Source organism: Gallus gallus, chromosome 20 (genome assembly GCF_016699485.2).
Source record: "Gallus gallus isolate bGalGal1 chromosome 20, bGalGal1.mat.broiler.GRCg7b, whole genome shotgun sequence".
NCBI classification, from domain to species: Eukaryota; Metazoa; Chordata; class Aves; order Galliformes; family Phasianidae; genus Gallus; species Gallus gallus.
The window spans coordinates 3559515-3577275 of NC_052551.1; the positions used below are offsets into that span (position 1 = coordinate 3559515).

General features: G+C 43.1%; 1 protein-coding gene across 8 annotated transcripts in view; it reads left to right on the plus strand.

Annotated features, from left to right (window-relative positions):
• PTPRT (protein tyrosine phosphatase, receptor type T) overlaps window positions 1-17761 on the plus strand; it is a 432923-nt gene that overhangs the window by 352357 nt on the left and 62805 nt on the right. For all 8 annotated transcript variants that reach the window (XM_004946992.5, XM_040650803.2, XM_040650804.2 and 5 more), the window contains exons 14-15: window positions 10086-10221; window positions 15862-15891. In XM_004946992.5, coding sequence (XP_004947049.1) covers window positions 10086-10221; window positions 15862-15891 — 166 coding nt within the window. The remainder of the gene's footprint in view (window positions 1-10085; window positions 10222-15861; window positions 15892-17761) is intronic.

The window sequence follows — 17761 nt, forward strand, 5'->3', positions numbered from 1 at the left end:
GAGACAGTCACAGATCTGTAATAGCGTTGTGATGTGGCCAACAACTGATTATTGGGATGTTCTGTCTGACCTGTTGTGTCTGCGTCATCTTCTGTCTACTCATTAGGTTGATTATCTTTAGAGGTGTTGCCCCGTGTTTGTCTTTATTTGCATCGTTGTCTTTCTGAGGATAGAAAGAGCAAGCCTGCAGCATGCCTCCAACAGAATGTTCGAGCTGCTAGCACGGATACCAGCGTGGTGTCCTCTGCAACAAGCAAGGAGAATGAATGTCTTGGAGTTGGGCTGAAATGAGCTAGGCTGATCTGAGCATTGACAGCTCTCAAGCTGCAGTTCATACCAGAGAGAAAGTGTATTTTGTTTTGCAGATTGATGCAAAAAAAAAAAAAAAAAAAAAAAAGAATGCCTACTGCTAGTGCCAGAGAAAAAGTTCGTTTCTGGCTATTGGTCTAATTTTGTTCCATTCCTGGATACACAACACTCCAGTAGCTCTGTTAATGTTAGTGAAATGAGTTCTGATTTACGCCAGTAGCAAGGAGATTAGCATTGAGGAACGTTTAAGCAAGGCAAGTGTTCTCTTCAAGTACTGGATTAACAAGGGCAGTAAACGTGAGTGTGGGAGTAATTAAGCAATAAAACGTGTTAGGCAGTGTGGTACTGGGGGATTATAGCACATCTTGGGTGTTGCTGCAAGGCACCTGCTCGGAAGCTGTGTAGCTCTAATTACTTGTCGCTGCTTCAGCAGGCTGGGAGGCAATTTGTTCTGTATGTCCCATTGCCTCAAAACCAATAAAGTGAACTCAGACAACTCTTTAAGAAGTGTTCCAGTCCATGAAGAGTTTCGGACGTTTCTCAGCTTGCTCTCCTCCCCTTTTGCGTTGCTGAGACCTCAGCTTCATTACGAAGGAGGCTTCAGATAACCCCTTGTCATTTCAGCTTCGCTCCACTCAGGAGCTGCATCTCATCTGCCATGTGTGCACTGCTCTGCACATTCCTCATGCCTGCTGCTCCTGCTCAGATTACCTTGGTCCTTTTGGTCCCAAGAGAGACCTCTGTCAACGGTTTACCTCTCTGATCATCGTCTGTTGGCTGAAATGTCAGGGGTGGGTTTCAGCATCTCAGAACATAAGGTCATGACACCAGTACAGCAGCCTTCAAAGCAGAGCTAGCAGATACTCACGTGGGCAAGTGCATCTGCTGAGCACATTTCCTTCCTTCTGGCACCTCAGCAGGAGACTTGGCTAATGTCCATGGGCCAGTGGCAAGGACTGGGCACCAGCATTCACGCTTTGCAATCCATCAGAAAGCAATCTGCATTTGTCCAATCTGTGTAGCCATTCCCTCTTTTGCCAGCATGTTTCACGTCCACAAGCATCATTAACCTTCTGTATCTACGTGTGTATTTATTTCCAGTTTCGTTGGGTTCGGATTTCTGACCATTCCCAGTCATATAACCACCTCTCCTCAGATGGGCTGCTTCTCTTCTTAAGTTACTGAAGTAACGTCATCTTTCATAGCTTTAGTCGCTTGAATGCATATCATTAGCATTAGACATTCTTTAAAAATAAGCTTATTATTCTGTTTATCAGCTCTCTGCCATACAGTTTTCATTCAGCCAGTTTGTTTATTAATTTTGCCATTTGGTTTCCATGATGGCATTTGCTTTAATGTGTCCCATTCTTTCTGAAATAACTTGGTTGTTCTCCTTGTTTTAAAGCAACATATTTATATTGACACTTTATTAGAGAAAATTGCAACCTCTTACCAGAGAGAGCAATTACCTCTTGTATTCTTAAAGTGCATTAAATTACTTTCACGGTGTAATTGATACCGAGGCAGAGGGCTCATTAATGCTTCCTTATCTCTTGATATTTATTTCTTCTTTTTTTAAAAAAAAATGTGAGTTCTTGCAAATGAAAGAATGGAACTTTAATAACCATTATGAGGTACATTTTTATTTGTTTCCCTTTTTTTTTCTTGTGCATGCTGCCTGGGAACGGTTTTGCTTGTTCTTAGCAGTGCTGGGTAGGCAACAGGCGACCACACGAAACCCACCCGGCCTCCTGAGCACAGGTGATTATCAGCTCAGGACCAGGAAGACTGCTGCCACCTCCAGAAGTCTGAGCAGCTTCATGACTTCTCTTTTTGTGTTCTGTTTGTGTGGGGAAAATGCTTTTACAGCTGTTCAAACTGCAAGATAAAGGCGACTTTCTGTCACAGAGCGATTGCTTTGCGCTTATGTAAAATATACACCTTAGCAGAGGGTCATCTGGAGACCTGAGGAGCACTTAAATCTTCATGTGAGCCTCTGAGCGTGACTGAAGAGGCCTATGGATTCCTTGCTGGCCCTCTGCAGAGGCTGAACATCTCCCTGAGCACGCATGGAGATGATGCTGTATTTTCACATTACAGTAGCTGCTGCCTTTTTCTGGGGTTGGTGATTACACTTCGGCTCAAACAGCTGAGTGGTGCTGTTGAAGATGTGATGACAGGAAAATGAAGACTTGATTCTGTAAGTCTTTTTTATTTTTGCACAAAGTTCTGCAGGAATCAGAGACCTTGCAGAATCAAATGGTGTAAAGCTCCTCCACAGGTCACTAATGGAGGAGCTCAGAGCTTCTCAAGTGTTTTGCAGTTTGAACATGAAAGCCTTTGTGTTGTAAACTTGCATAATGCTGGAACTGGCACCTCTGCATCGCTCCAGAAGATTTCAGTCTAGAAGAGGAATACATCTTCTCGTGGAAATAGTTTCCACTGCTTCTATTTGATATGCACAGGATGGCATACTGGGGCACTACAGAGTGGTGTGTGATTAATACAAAGGGGTGGGAAGAGGGGGTTGGGTTTTCAGTTTTGGAGTGGATTACATTTTCGTAGGGATGCATCTCTTCTCACACTACGTGATTATCTCTATATAGATAAGACTTTCCTTACTCAGCAATTATCTAGCTACACGTAAGGACAGCTGTGGTGATACTGGGCAGAAAAGTACTGAGATTTCTCTGAAGTTCAAATAATGCTCTTAAGAGTGAAAAAAATTATCCTCCTTTTTGCAGAGGATTAACACTGGAAAGGGGAACTGCCTTGAAGGTGAATGCATGATAATAGAGAGACCTGAAAAATGGATCTGGGTCTGAAAGGGGACCAATGAAATCATGGTGGGAAAACCTGCAAAAGAAACGGGAAAATTTAGGAGGAAAAAAGTTCTTACCATAAACAGTTCTGCTGCAGGTGAAAGCTGTTTCTTTAATAGCTTTTGTTCCCTCAAATTCATACAAGACGGTTCAGTTTTTGTCTGAAATATATTCCAGTTTCATAGACAGATAATGTATTTTTTAAACAGATTTAATCCCACTTCAGATCTGTTTGTTATTGCATTTTGTCTTTTGATACACTGCAATATTACTCCTTTGACAGGTTTATTCTGTTTTGTGCTATTTATTTCAGAAGGTTTCATCCCGTCTTTAAGTTAGAAGCATGAACCTGTTTTTTTGTCTTTCCTTTGGACAAGTCTCAGCCTTCACAAAGTTATTTTAGCACAAATTCATGTATCACTCTAATTAATTGTTAATAACAGACACGCTCGTGTTGCTCTTACTGAAAAATGTTCCCAGCTGGGAAGACAAATCAAAACTTCCTAGCATTTGGATGCCTGTTGAACCCTAGTAAGCAGCTTTGTTTTCTTTCAGTTTGGTGTCAAGACTGAGTTAGACATGTTGAAGGTGTCCTGAGGGCATCCTTGCCCCAGGTTGCTAATGAAGCAGCCCTGAGTTAGGGAAGAACCTGGTGCAGAGCGGGATGAGACTGGAGGTGAGCAGGGCCTGGTAGCCTAAGCGTGGGGGCTGGAGGCCATAGGGTGTTGCAGAGCCCCAGTCAAGGGTCTGACACAGCTTTCCCCATGAGCCCATACTCAGAACCAGGCAGGGTTACTAATGCAGGAGCTGCTCAGCTGCTTCCAGGAAGTGGACATGTAAGAAATCGTGTGAGAGATGGCAGTGGCACAAGAGAGGTAGGCATGGAACAGACCACTTCTTAATTGAAGAGTACTCTTAATAGAAGAACAGAAATAGAAGGGGGAGAAAAAAAAAAACCCTCCTTCAAGACACATCTGAAAGTGCTGCTTCAATTCAGCAAAGTGCAGAAAGCTTCCCAGGATCTCATGCAGCCCACGTAGAGCTTGTGTATGCAGACAGACTCCCTAATGCATTGGCCATATGGATCCCTTCTTACTGTAAAGCAATGAGCTTCCTCCTCAGCTTGCAGGTGAGGTCTTAGGCATAGGTTCTGTAGGCCACCAGGGTGCTTAAACCACCCTTGTCAGCCAGGCTCAGGGGCAGCCTGGTTTCACTCTTTGTTATATCCACACCTTTGGACTTTGCTCGCTGCTTTTGTAATTTCTGCAGCTGCTCTGGCTGTGGGGCTTTAATGATAACCACGAGGAGAGCAGAGGAACGGGCAGTGGCTGGTGAGAAGGTTAATTAGTTGTTATTCAGAGTGTGAGCTCTGTTCTACATCCGTGCCATCATCCTGCACTGAGATGCTTTTAGCTGCATCAGTCAAAAGATTGATCCCCCTCTGCGTACCCGAGACCATACAAAAATTAAGTTGCATCTGTAAATTTGGACTTCGAGAAATTTTGCTCTTCTTTTCCTTTTTCTTTTCTTTTCTTTTTTTTTTTTTATAATTGAAAGCCAGTTTTTAAATAGCTCTGCATAAGTGGAGAGTTAAAATGGAAATGTGCCTTCACCTTCTGAACCATCACATCGCTCGTAGACATCACAACGGCTGCTCTTTATCCGAGCTCTTCTTTCAAGTAAATGTAATAACCTTTCTCATTCCTGGGGCCGTATATTTGCTGTTAGCACAAATTAAGTGCTTCTGCTCCAAAGAGAGAGGAAGAAAAACAGAAGGTGAGAAGAAGAGCCTTTGTGGTGGATTTACCTGGAATCTCCAGAATCAATTATTCTTACTGCTACTTTTTAATTCTCATTCAGTTTAGTAACACTAATCTTGATTCCTTGCTGCTTACCCTCATCCTCCTGCTGATTCAACCTGTATGCCTTATAATCTCTCATATAAATTCTGCTCAGTCTCTCTGTCCAGGACTGCTTTGCTTTGCTGCTCTCTCCACTTAGAATGTGGTTGAAAGCTTTTGGCTCTCATCGTTCTTTCCACTCCTTTTGAGTTTTTTTTTTTTTTTTAAGAAATGAGAATGTCTCATTGTGCTCTGAAGCCAGAGCAAGTAATCCTGTGCTGTTTGCAGTCCTCAGTAACTGGGGGTGCAAAATTGGCATAGTGGTGTGATGTGTAGTGAGAGTGGTGGTGGTGCTCCTCTCTGCTGAAATGCAACAACCAAAGGCATGGCCAAGGTGAAGTGGTGTTGTTAGAGGCCTGCCCTTGTGTCTGGTTATCTAAGATTGAGCTTCAGAGGTGTAGATGTAATCTGAAAATACAGGGGAATAGAATTAATTGAAAATAATTCTAGTTGCAAAGTTACTTTGAATATTTTAAGGTTACTTGCAGAGGAGGTGCTGTAAAAGGAAAGGAAAGGGAAAAAAAATCAGAAATATTGTTTACTAGTGATAGGAGAATAATTGTCTTTTGAAATCAGCCTGCAGGTCTGTTACGTTCAGCACACTGCCTAGCCATTATATGGTACAAATTACTCTGATTAATTGAGCAGCATCTTTGAACTCCTAATGACTTTTAACCCCTTATTTTTCCTTAATTTTTCTGGGTTAATTATTACTTTGAAGTATTTTTTTTCTGATTAGTTTTTGTTTCAAGAGTGACTCTCTACCCCTAGGAGTAATTATTTGGTGTTACAGTTTTAAGACCAAACCTCGTATTCATCAGGCATAATGTCCGTCCATCCCTGACACTGGCACTGCCTGTTTTTAGGTTCGTCAGTCCCTGAATTGCCATGTGTAAGATTGCCATCTTCCACTCAGATGCCACCTCCGTTTCTCCCTTCCCCCCCCATCTGTGAGAAGTGCTGTGTTCTGATGGCTGTCGGTCTCAAAGTGGCACTGCTCAGCTCTGCTGTGTGATACCAAAGGCATCCCCTTAATCTTTCCAGATCTGTAAAAGAGTTGGCATCATTTATTACTTACCTTGCATGAGCATTTAGAGGATTTAAAGTAGATACGAATATCCATCTAGAAATCTCTAATGCTACAAATGAGTACTGGCTGGTAAGTGGAAGGTTTTTCACTTTCCCACTGTTTTGAGGAAGGCTTTGTCTCCTCTTCAAGAACTCGAATTCTGGCTGTTGGAATCACTTGTAAGCCATCTCCCAGCTCAGAGCAGCCAAACGTGTCGGCTATTCCTTGTGGGCAGAAACACTTTCAGCTGAAGAAATGATGTGGCAGATCTGACTCTGGAGCACCAGTGGCAGCCCTCCCTGCTGGGATTCACTTGGAATTTAAAAATTCCTGTCCTTAAGTTATCAGCCAGGGCAGTGCCAGCTTTAACCAGGATCTGGAGCAGCGGGGAGGTCAGAAGGCTGTGAAAGCCCAAGGATCTGGTGCAGCACCGAACCGTTTTGTCAGTAGTCAGATACTGCAGCGGTCCAGGACTCAGATATCTGCACCCACAGCAGCATGGCTGGGGTAGATGTCAGGTGGCTCTGAGCAAATCACTGAAGCCATTACTGCTTTCTGAGCCATAAACCCAACTCCTCCTGCCTGGTGAGGTGAGCGGCTATGAAGAACACGTTTACTCTGATCTCTGCAGCGACACAGGAACAGCATCTCCCACGAGGACATAGCTCGGGCCCTGTCCTGTCTGCATGGTGGCACATCTCAGTCTGGGAATCCTGAAAGGCTGAAACAACAAAGCAGATTGGGTCACTGGGGAAGGACTGCAGTCTTCAAACAGATATGAGCATGTAATGGAGTGCTGGGTGAATGATGGTGCCTGTGGAAGTCAGATTTGTGCCTCTGGCTGCGCTTCTAGGACAATAAATGTACAAAACGTACATAGACACGTATCCCTGAAAGCTGTAACTTGTCTAGTGGATAAAGCACGGGCAGGGAGTTGAGGGAGCTGTCGTATTCCCTTCTTGGGATCTGCTGTCTGTCGTTTACCTTCCCTATTAAGAATGTAAGCTTAGGGCAGGAAATTGTCCTACTTGTGTTAGTGCAACTGTAATGGAGTCCTGCCCTCAGCGGGGGTCTCCGGGTGCCACTGAAATACACACAGCAATAACAGCAGTGACCTGTGCTGCACCCCGCTGTACCAGCATCCAGGCTGCAGTTACAAGGAACAATTTATCCTAGGAAATGTGGTAGAAGTCACTGCTAGAAACTGGTTATAGGTGTTGTTGTTTTCCCTTTTGATGTAAACAGAATGTAAACATTGTTTTTCAGAAGAAAAAGGGCTTTTAAAGATATTTGTATGAAATGAAACAGCTTCTGCGGGCTTCTGTGCTCAGAAGATTTCAGGTCTGCATGTGTGCCTGAGACAGGGAGAAGCTGAACTGAATTCTAAACTGCTCCAGTCAGGAGCAGCAGAAGACATCTTCTGCAACTGCACAGCAGCTCCTGGACCTCCTGCTCCCGGGACAAATGTGTTCTCCGTGCCTCCAGCTGGTGACGGTGCAGCAATGGCATGTGTAGGCATCTACAGGAAAACTGGCGTGGCAGGAAAACGGTGCACTTCTGTGGGACTGCTTCATTGCAAAGATGCAAGAATGTGAGGCTCAGGAAATTACTGGCACTGTCATATTATCAATTCCTTGGCACTGTCAGCTAAGACAACTTCCAAATGGTTGGACTAGTAGCCTAAAGGAATCGTTGGCCTTTGCCAAGATAGATAGGAAGAGTTACAGAGAGGATCCGAGTGAATCAGTCACTACAGCGTGTAGGTGTCAGGATGGATAATGAGGCTCCGGTCTCTTTCTGGAGCTGCACGAGTCTACAATGGGAAGCGAGATATCAAATAAAAATACAGTCAGCACACGCTGCCTGTAGTGATAAACAACAGCCTGGAAGAATCAAACCGATGCAGGGAATGAGAGGATGGAGCTGACAGCACGTTCCGATGTATTTGGTAACTTGGCTCACAATTTGTGAGGGCATTCAGGTGGAACAGAAATGGGTGGGTCTGACTGCGCCGTTCGTGGCGGAAAGCGATTCTCCAGCACCTATCATTTAGGGTCATGGGAGTAACTGCTACACAAGTGAAGGGTAATTTGGAATGCTACTTATTTGCACATCAAACAAACAGAGTTTCAGCCGTTTTCAAGGTAAAATCGTACCTATGTCATTTATTTTGTTATACAATAGTGTCAGGATGACATACAGCTTGCTTCTTGGACGGATTTGTTCTAAGAGATGTTGTCAAACAATGATGGTAATGTGCAGCTGATATGCTATTTTATTTCCGTGCTCAGGAGTCCCTTCAGTGTATTTTAGCTATGTACACAGAAGTTACTGCTGAGCTCTTAAGTGAATGGGAAAATTGGTGGACGCAGCAGAGCGGTGCAATTGTCAGGGACAGAAAGCTGAAAATTACATGTGTGCTTCAAACAGCAAAGAACATTCTGGCTTGGTAAATATTGGATTTTCCTGTGGCAAACTAGATTAACATCTTAGCTTTAGGAAAGCTGAAATCATACCTTTATCACCGCATGTGGTGAGTTTTCTTGTTTTGCATTTATTGTGGCGTTGTTCTGTATTTACCCTTCAAGATAAGGTGAGAGGAGCATATAATACTTCAGCCAAGATCTGCTCCTCGTCCCAGGAGGTCCATTGGCTTAGGCCTTACTCAGGACATACTCAAAAGCCTGTCCTACGTGGCGTGATCGTGGTCAGCTCTGGGACTCATCTTTCAGACCTCACGCATACCAATAAGTGGCAAAGGGGCAGAAGAGTAGCACAGTGAGGCTTTCTACTGTCTCGCCAATATATGGGCTCAATTGAATATCCTCGCCACGAGCAGCTGCTGCGTGAGCAGAAGTGGTTCAGTTTTTTCAGGAGGTCAGCAATAGAGTTGTGAAAAGAGCAAAGCATTTCTGTCTTCTCATGACAGCTCTGCTTTTATCTCTTATTGCCTGTTCCGTGTCTGATCTGCAGGGGAAGACCTGGCTGATGCCAGCAGCAAAGGTGAAGCCTGAGCTAAAATTGTGATCTCACGTAACCTGAATTCATTTAACTCCACCAAATGCAGATGTGTTATTTTTAGTAGTAGTTACATCGATTAGGATTATAATAAGAATAGGCTGATTTAGTCTTCAGATTATCCGCTACTCAAATCTTGCAAGGCTTTCAAAATCGAGCTCTGTGCTTTAAGTGTTATTTAGAAATGATGTGCAGCATGTGACAACATTGGCAAAGCTATGGTAGATAATGCACACCACGTTATTGCAGGGCTGAGGACTCTTGAAGTCGGATTGTAACAAATAAGTAAAAGAAGAAATGCTTTGTGAGAAATGTTTGCAAATGTCGTTTTCAGGTCTGTAGGATGTGCTGTTTAAAAAGGTTTCCTTGTCTGAGCCACAGAAGAACTCAGGCATGGAATAGATGAGGCGATGTAGATGGGGGATGATGGAATAGATGGGGGGCTCTGTGGGTTGGATGGATGGTTGTTACCTGTGTAACTGTCAGTGTGTGTTCACACGAGCCAGGCCTTCCGAATAGTGAGAAATACAAATCTGTCCTGGTTTAAGAAAAAAATAAGTTTCTGCAAGTGGTATTATGGGATACATAACTGCAAACTTCTGCATCCACCATTTTGATGAGTAAGGCTTGCACCTGCACTTAAACTGCTTGGGATGAAAATTACAACTGCTGTTAATCCTCCTGCTCCTGGGTGTATGCTGAACGCATCAGAACATTAAATTCCTGAATATAGCGTAATATTGCAAAATATTACTTGCCTTACCCTGGCATTTTACACCCTACTACTGCCCTGAAATTTCTGGCATAAGTCACTCTAAAAGGCAGAAAGTTAGCTGAGATGGTCTGTTGCAATATAATGGCAAATATGTTTTTAGGCTTTCAAATGAATATGAAAACTGGATCGTTGCAAGATTTTTCTACAAGTTCTCTCTTTATCTTCTCCCTCCTTTCCCTCCATCTTTTAAGGAGCTTCCACCCAGAATTCCAATGCAGTGGAACCAGAAAAGCAAGTTGACAGCACAGTGAAAATGGCTGGAGTTATAGCTGGGCTTCTGATGTTTGTTATTATTCTCTTAGGAGCAATGCTTACCATCAAGAGAAGGTAAGTTTCTGCTTTGCTTACATCTTGGGCCTCCTGGCTAGAATGCTGCTGTTTCAATAGAACTATAAATTTGGCAGACATAAATCATTCCATTTGTGTTACCGGGGGCAGCAGTGAATATATATTTATATAATACTACTTAGAAGTTGTGGTCACAGAAGAGATGGCTGTTCTGCTGGATATTTCATGAGCAATAAAAGCATGGCTGTTACTCCAGAGAGTTAATGATCTAAGAGAACAGGAGATGAAAATGTTGCGGAGGGCTAGAATTCTCAGCAAGATTTAGGTCTAGTTTATAGGGGGATGAAACTTAAAAAAAAAAAAAACAAAAAAACCACACATGTCCGATAATGACATTTGTTCAAACAGTTCATTTTATGTGATTTTCTGTGGACCATTTGCACTTCTACTTTGAAGAAGGCCATTGTAGCTGCTACTGTTTGAAGAGCTGCTCATTTTCAGTGTAATACACTGATTCAGCAAACCACTTAGAGGTTTTCATAAGAAGAGGATGTGTTTTGTGTGTGTTATTACCAGTCGCATTTCTAAAGCGAGCTCTACTTTTCATCAGTAATTTGATTCCAAATGAAATGTGAGCTAGCCAGCCTGGCAGCCCCTTGTCTAGGGAGGATGCAGTGGGACTTGTGTGAACCCTGAAGATTCTTCTTGGTCTGCTGTAAGGAGGGAGACTTAGCAAAGCAAAACTGTTCCTTTGATATCTCTTTGACTCAGTGACAGTCACGTGCTTCCATCACACAAAAACAGGAGGAGCAATTAAACCTAGACATGATCTTCTCTGTAATAACGCAGAGTGCACGTGCACTGACTTTGTGCTGCAGATGGGGAGTGGAGGGCTGGGATTGCAAAGGACCTCGGGAGGTTGGAGAAATGGGCTACGGGAGCCTTGTGAAGTCTAGTAGCAAAGTCCTGCACTGTGGGATGGAGTAACCCCACCCAACCTACAGGTCTGCAGAATTAGGCTGGAGGTCTTGGAGGAGGAATGGAACATAAGTGAGCGGTGTGCACTTGGAGGCAGCTCAGTGCATCCTGGGCACTGCTAGCATGAGGATAGCCAGCAGGTTGAGGCATGTGTTTATTGTCTTGCATGTCACTGTTGGGGTTGCTGTTGGAGTACAGTGTCCAGTTTTTGCAGAATCTCAGCACAGTAACAGCACTGACACACCACAGAAGTCTAGAGGAGGGTTGCCAAAAGGGACTGGAAATTGGAAAATCTCTTTCTTTTAGAAGTTCAAAAATTTGCCTTGGATGAAGCCCTGAGGGACTCGCTGTACATGGAACTGCTTTACGCAGGAGGTTGGGCTCAATGACCTTTGAGTACCTTTTCCAAATCATGTGATTCCCTGATTCTGCAAAACTGATCACATATGTTCTGAGTGCTGTGAATTCCTGTTGACTCAGATGAAGGCTGACAGTCTAGATTCTGAGTCCACTTTTTGGTGTGTGTAAACACATCACACTTTGTGGACAAATGTGCATGTGTTCTGTAGCTGTGCCTATTGCACATTCGTTCATTGTGAAGCCCAAGCAGTACAGCTGTCTCCGATTCCAGCCTCCCTGCAGCTTCTCAGTTCATAAACAGAAAAAAATCATATGTCTTTAATTAAACAAACAAGCAAACAGAAAAAGAGCTTGAAGAGGAATTGACCTGCGTTTCTGGTCTATTTAATGTCTGGCTGCCATCTATTCCTGCTATCTTCCTAAGTGCTCTTTAAGAAAAGCTGTAAAGCCTGAAAGGTAAAACTTAGGAGGAAACTCACCATTACATATGGAGCAATGCCACCTCTGAATGTCCTGATGAGTTTCACGAGCTATTAAGAGTTGATAACATCTTTTGTTTCTGCCCCACAATGTCTTTTTATTGTAAATCACGTGCATTGCTGGGCAGAAAAGACAGGATTTTTCATGACGACCAGGAATTCATTACCTGAGGACAGTCTTTGCTGTGGTACAGTCTGCCAGCAGCTCTGTAAGAGGGGTGAGGGTACCCTTATGAGCCCTACGCTTCCCTGTCCTGAATTCAGGGCAGAGTCAACAGGCAGCATCTCTTTGCTGGCTCACTGTGACTTGCCGACGTACCCACTGGAATATGCACTGTAGTAAGAAATAATCAGGCTCTTCGACTTTGAAACCTTTTTCCTTTTAGAAGCTGTCACAGCGCATGGAGAGGTTCTGGAGGTGTGTGCTCTCCAGGTCTGTGCACCTGACAGACCTGCTGCTTGTGCCAGCCCTGCTGTCCCCGGGCACCACCGCTCACATCTCACTGAGGTGTGGGGCTGAGTGTGGACATGGCACTCCCCAAAGATGAGCTGAAGGCTGTTGGGCTCATTTTGTTTTAAACCAGTGCGGATTGGTAGCAGCTTTTATAAAGGGAAAGGCTGCTTTGGACCACAGATTAATCTGAAGTTCTGGAGGAGCACAGCTGAAAGCTTGTCTGAGAGAGCAGCTGAACAGCAACTGTGTTCTCTTTGTGTTTTACAAAGAGAAATGTTAGAAACTTGAGCTCTGGAGTTCGGTTTTTACATTAACCTTACTTTAAAAGAGATCCCCTTTTCAGTTCATGGAGGCTAATGCCTCTGTGTGCGAGACAGTTGTCTTGCAAGGCAACAATGCAGAAAAATAATGAGATACTTCTAGGGCATTTTCTTCAAATGGAGCTGGCAAATATCACAGTGATGTTTGTTCATGGAGCAGGACTTCATAGTTCATTGGTTACGGACACAGCCACAGATTTCCTGACTGAAGCTAGGCAGTACAGAGTATGGAAGGAGAGGGGTTAGGAGGGGAGGAAGCACTGAGATAAGGAGACGGGTTGGGCATTAGGAGTAGACAGATCATCTGTGTTAAATATCTGTTTGTGTATATGAAATTCTCTTATAAATATGGCTGTCCTACAGCATTTAAAATCAAAATGACATTTTCCTGGTTTTGGGGACCTCCTAGGTACATCAGTTATGCTTTTGCAGCTCCAATATCATTATTTATAAATTGCAGTTCATTTTAGCTTGTTAATTTACAGAATGTGAGCTGGTGGTCATTTACTTACATGTATTGCTGTATTTCATGAACTGCTAGATATGGAACACCTTGAGGCACCTAATTTTTGTTGTGTCAAGATATTACTAATAGTGTAAAGAGTTCATTCATTTGCACTTAATATGGGTTAAACATATTTGTGGAAGAGAGAATCTAGGACTGGTTAATAAAAACGTACTGAAGCAAGAAAACCAAGGCCTTTGCAAACCCTTTTTCTGGAGGAAATACCCTTTGACTTTGCACCCCACAAGGATTGGGTCCTGGTCAATTCTGATTTCATCTGGACAGATTTAACTCCTCTGTAATCGTGACTTGCATTTCCCTGGAGTAAAGAATGTGACTTTTCAGGCTTGTGCATTTGAGCAGACAAAGCCTCTACTGAACCCTTTAAGTATAAGACTGAATAAATTGGATCAGACAGCCTGTCGTGGGTGCACTGTAAATAAGTTCTTTAAAGTGCTGTTGGTAGCAAAAAAGGAGATTTGGGGCTATGTAGGGTCTAGGACTACTAGTTCCTTCTATGAAACTCCAGCGCTTTATTCTGGGTTAGGATTTAGGTTGTTACCTTAAGCTAATAAAATAAAACTCCAAGTGTGTCTTGAGCAGAACATACCCAAGCTGTAAGATGGAATCACTGTAGGGACATTTGAATGCTCAGGGATGCCTGTACCTTCTGTTTCCTTACTGAAGACAGGTGATAGGCAGGATCTTCAGGTTGTGTTGTACCTTCTAGGATCAAGTCATGTTTTTAGTGATCCAAAATTCAGATCAGTTTTTACAGTTAGTCTTAATGTATTCCTTAGGAAGTCCTTATCTTTGGTTGCATATTGTGGGTGGACTGAAGCCAAAACGGTACGTCCAGTCCCAAAATATAATCCTCATTTTCTTTGCCTTCCTCTGTTTCTTGTCTTTAAGGAATACATCTTTTCAAGCTTTCCTCTGCAGCTTGAGGGATGCACAGCTTTTGAATGAGGACTGAGCCTCAAGTGATCACATGTCCAATGGCTGTGGCATGAGAAAAGCAGAAAGCACAGCAAGATGTTCAGCAGGGAGATTCCAGTTGGCAGTGCTGCACTGAGCCTGGCCCTGGTGCAGCAGAAGAGTTTAATTAAGGAATGTGTTAGGACATGTAGGGGGTTCAGCTGTGTGGGCTTTCGTTTTCCACATCCTGGTGGTTTTCCCTTTGTTTGGAGGTTCAGAAGAGCTCAAACTTTCACAGCGTAGCTCAGTGGCAATCACAGCACCACACCTGATGCACTGCTATCACGCATAGGGTTGCTGAGTTTCAGGGGACTCTGGCATTATGTTGTAAATGTGTGTTCAGGTGTGATTTGGACCCAGTCATTCAGATAACTTGGAGAGTATCAGGAATCTGAATTTCAGGTTTACAGTAAGGGCCACCGCCAAACACAACGTGTCATTTTGGAGTAATCCTTTCCTGCATCTGTAGAGTCAGCTGTCTTCGGCCAGAGGGAATCTCTTCATGGGGCAACAGACCGTAAATGTATGAGGAAATGGGGCAGGTTGTATTTTTTAACACGAAAAGGAATGCCAATTGTGCAAACAGCAATATGTTCAGGAGGTGTATAACAAAGAGAGTGGTCGTGGCCAGAGAACAACCCTGCTGAATCTGGTTTCTGTGTGTACCTAGGGAATTTTACTTAAAACAGCCATAAAAGTGAACACTTGAATCCTGCATCCCTACTTGTCTGTATTTCCTTGTATTCGTAGTATCTTCAAGGATGGGGATTTCAAGTCGTGTAAAGTGTTGCATTCTGCTTTTCATTTTTCTTCCTCGTCTTGACCATGATAGCCACTTCTGATGCTGCCTCGTGCCTTGCTGTTCATCTGTACTAGCATACACTATACCTGTTGTGCAGCAGCATTTTCTAAGTTCTTCTCCAGTTATAAAAGGGATGACATCACCTCTTCAGTCATGACTGATTGCCAGGACTCATTTTGTCTTGCTGTATCAAAACGTTCTTTGTAGAAAAACGAACAGAAAAAGCTTAATCACGCTGACGCAGAAAGCTGATACATACCCCCAGTGATCAGCTATAAATATGTAGTGATGCTTGAATTGTTAATGAACTATTTGCATTTTAGAGTTTGATGAAGCTTGATTTGTCATTGCACAATTTGTTCATTGTCTAAACATTCTGAAACTGAGATGTTTTTGCACTGCCACTTTCCTACTTGTTGTCATTCATGTTGATAGCTCTTACATAATCCTTCCTATTCCTAAGATCTCAAAGCACTTCACAGGCAAAGTTAAGTATCATTGTCCATGTTGCTGACATGGTCAAGTTGAGGAAGAAATCAGTGAAGGGATTTCTCATGGTGATGCAGGTCAGTAGCAGAAGTGCAAACACACCTGTGTGTTCTATCTCCAGCTCAGCATCCACTCCCTGTAAACAAACAGCTCTCGACAACAGTGCTGGGGGAAAGTAGCTCAGTACCAGTGGCAGCACAAATAACTTTGTATTTTCAAAAATAGCATCGAGTTCATATAAATCTAATTATGTGTTTTTCTTTCTTTTTCTCCATTTGGATATTTTGTTCGTCTGGCTGGCTGTCCATGTGTAGAAGAAATGCATACTCCTACTCCTATTACTTGTAAGTACCTAGCAGGGGATGGTGCTTCTTGGGCACGCTTACTGTGGTAATTCTGTGCTTTGTTGTATTCTTTTCTTTTACCACTTCTTTTTTTAACCATTGTGTTCAATCATGTCTTTCCAGTAGATTGTTTTATTTCCTCTTTCACGTTTATATATTTTCCCTGTTTCACCATTTCAGCTGTAACTATGCCTGCAAACACGTAAATGTCCATAGATCTGTCCATTATGTTTTATAGTTCTTTAAATGTTAATGGATAAATACAGAACAACTGCACTGTTTTAAATTGTCCACCATACTCAGCCTGACTGCCAGGAAATTCACACCCCAAAGTCATTGTTGGGAATTTCTCAAGCTTGCTTTAAGCATTTTAAAATTGTAAGGTTTCTGGCAGTGAGGGCTTGAGATTGCCTCCACAAATATCCCTGTCTGTGGAGCTGCCAGGTTCTGAGTGTCAGTTCAGACCAGTGGATGATGAAGGACTTCAGATTTTCAGATCTAAATCACCTATCCCAACCTAATGACAATGCTGCATAATTAGAGCAGTTAAGGCTCTTGAATATGCTTTGCACACCAGAATTTTCTGGGGCCATCTGTTGTCTAAAGATGGAGGGACTGGAAAGTAATCAGGGCTGAGCTGGTTCTGCAATGCTAACACTTCTCTGAGGATCAGGAGGAGGTGAGGACTGGATCAGTGATCTGAAGAAGGGAGCCTTGAAGTACAGAACCTGGATGCATGTGCTCTCACCAGAGAGTTGGGGGAGTTGGAGAAGACAACTTTTATTGCTGAGATAAACAGGTCTCCTCTCCACCTCTCACAACCAGCAGCCGTATTGCCCTCACAAGCAGCAGCCTGCCCAACTTTTAGGGCTCTGACATAGACAAAATAGTTGAAAGGGCCATGACTGCTTTGCTCGTTCCTCCCAGCCTGCCACCCTCCTCCTTCACCTGTTCCTACTGTTCATCTTTGACTTTGTCCTGTGGACACATCTGAAAGATGTTCAGTAAGTCAGTGAAATGAACGTATTTATGTTCTGCATTTCAGTGGAAGGTGACTTATTTTCCATAGGAGTTTGATTCACATCCTAAGAACAGGGCAAAGGATTTAGGAGTAGAATCCCTGTTCAGCTGTGGAGTGAATTTGCTTCTTGACAACCTATCAGAAAATAATTGGTAAAAGAACCTTCATGGTTTGCTATGTTTGCAAGAAACCAAAAGACACCCTGTTGAGACTTGACTTTACCCAGCTAAATAATTGTAAACTGGAGATAACTCTGTTTTCTCTAGGCTCCACACTAATTAACAACAAATAGAATGTGACCATTAATAGAAAGATTTCAAGAGAAGCTTAGCCTAAAGTCAGGGACAGTTTTAGCACGTAGATGCTGCCAACTAGTTGCATTTATTGCTACAACCTTTCCTCTTCAGTGCATTTCCCCTGAACATCGGGAAAGTTCCATCTTCACTGCTTTACTGTTCTTGTTATATTGCCTGGAAAATGCAGTCCCTGTTTTACCCATACAATTTCATCTTCTTCCTGAAGGCAGTATGTGGTCAAAATGTTCCCTGCTTTTATTGTGTTTTGAGATTTGCACATTTAAAAGCATAAGTCAACTTCTGAGCCCTGTATGACCCGTTCTTGCGGCTGTACCACAGTGTTGTTTTAAGTAGTCAGCTGAGGATTATTCTGTACGGAGAAAATAAGGGTATTATTAAGCAGTCTCTTTGCTGTCTTTCAGTGGCTTCTGTGGATCAATATACTAGCACTTTTCTTCTTGGGGAACAGGAGAGTGACTCGAGAAAAGTGAAGAGACAAACCTCTGCAGGTCACCAAAGGCTGAGGTTGCAGAGAACTTCAGCGGTAGCAAAA